General features: G+C 60.0%; 1 protein-coding gene across 1 annotated transcript; it reads left to right on the top strand.

The window, feature by feature from the left end:
* Positions 1 to 212: 212 nt before the first annotated feature.
* On the top strand, positions 213 to 1,304 carry LOC109364252 (PHD finger protein 7-like; the record flags this gene model as incomplete). The annotated part of the gene is made up of 4 exons (XM_019610899.2): positions 213 to 337; positions 488 to 650; positions 742 to 848; positions 1,067 to 1,304. Coding segments are annotated over 4 exons (513 nt in total), but the record flags the coding sequence as incomplete, so codon positions are not given.
* Positions 1,305 to 1,315: the final 11 nt, after the last annotated feature.

Genomic DNA, 1,315 nt, shown 5'->3' with positions numbered 1-1,315 from the left:
TCACACCAGCTTAGCCTGGACACAAGAAAGCAATTGCAGCCTTCCAACCGCCTCCAGGACAAAGTCCTGCGATTGGAGATGCGCCCTGTCCGCCAGGCGGCTTTGTAGAGTGTGACCAAGCAATTCCCACATCCTGTGCCCTGCCCAGAGGTGTGGGGCTGGCTGTGGAGGCCCTGAGCCTGCTGCTGATGGGGCTGTCCTGCTCTTTCCAGCAATGCTGTGTTTGTGGAGAGAGGGGCGCTGCCATCACCTGTGCTGAGAGTGGATGTGCACGTAGCTTCCATCTGCCGTGTGCCAAGGACGGGCAATGCATCACCCAGTTCTTTGGACAGCACAGGTAAGGGTTGTCAGCAGCAGCCAAGCCAGGGAGGATCCCGCAGCGACAGCACCCAGCAGCCTGCCAGAGACAGGGCCTGGGGCTCCTGCGTGGTCCTCTGCCCTCCACCCATCACTTCTCAGCATGCCCATCCCTTCCATCTTCCCCCAGGTCCTTCTGCTTTGAGCACCGCCTTCGACAGACAACAGTGACAGCTCCAGCAAAAGGCACCACCTGCGCCATCTGCCAGGAGGCCGTGGGGAACATCGCATCCTACCACACCCTGGCGTGCCCAGTTTGCAAACATGCCTGGTTCCACCGGGGCTGCATCCAGGTAGGAGTCCTCCCCTCACCCTCCTGGCACGCTTTGTGCTAAGCAGCACCAAGCACTGCTCACGCTCACCCTGCTTGTTCTTCTCCTGCAGCAACAGGCGCTGAATGATGGCATGGCGTGCTTCCGCTGCCCTGTCTGTCAAGACAACGCCCTATTCCGTATGGAGATGTCCATCATTGGGATCCAAATCCCAGACAGGTTGGTGTCCTTCTGCCAAACCATGCAGATGAGAAGGCACGAGCAGTGGGCCTGCCCAGGGAATGTCTGGGCAGGCCTGGCCTTTGGCCGTCCCAGGAGCGCGTGCCTCAGCTTCATGGAGAAGCTGGAAATGGGGGTGGGGTGGATGAGGTGGGATAACCTTGGATCTGATGCCGGGGACGCTGGGGCCTCATCACTTTCCCTCCCTTCTCTTGTAGAACACCAGCACGGGAGGACAACCGTGCATACGCACCACTTCTACAGAGGCACCGGCGCTGTGATGCCATCATGTGCTTTTACCATGGAGGCAGGGAGCTGGCAGAAGAAGAGGGGTGAGTTACCGCAGCAGCTCTCTGCGGCTCCATGGGGGATCTCACGGAGCCTCAGCACAGGCTGGGGGAGCAAGGACTGAGCAGCAGAGATGTGTCGGGGACTCCCTGGCTTGGCTCACTTGGTCCTCACAGCCA

The sequence above is a fragment of the Meleagris gallopavo genome, unplaced genomic scaffold (assembly GCF_000146605.3).
Source record: "Meleagris gallopavo isolate NT-WF06-2002-E0010 breed Aviagen turkey brand Nicholas breeding stock unplaced genomic scaffold, Turkey_5.1 ChrUn_random_7180001828555, whole genome shotgun sequence".
Classification (NCBI taxonomy): Eukaryota; Metazoa; Chordata; class Aves; order Galliformes; family Phasianidae; genus Meleagris; species Meleagris gallopavo.
The sequence above is the reverse complement of the archived record's forward strand: the minus strand, read 5'-3'. Positions and strand labels throughout refer to the sequence as shown.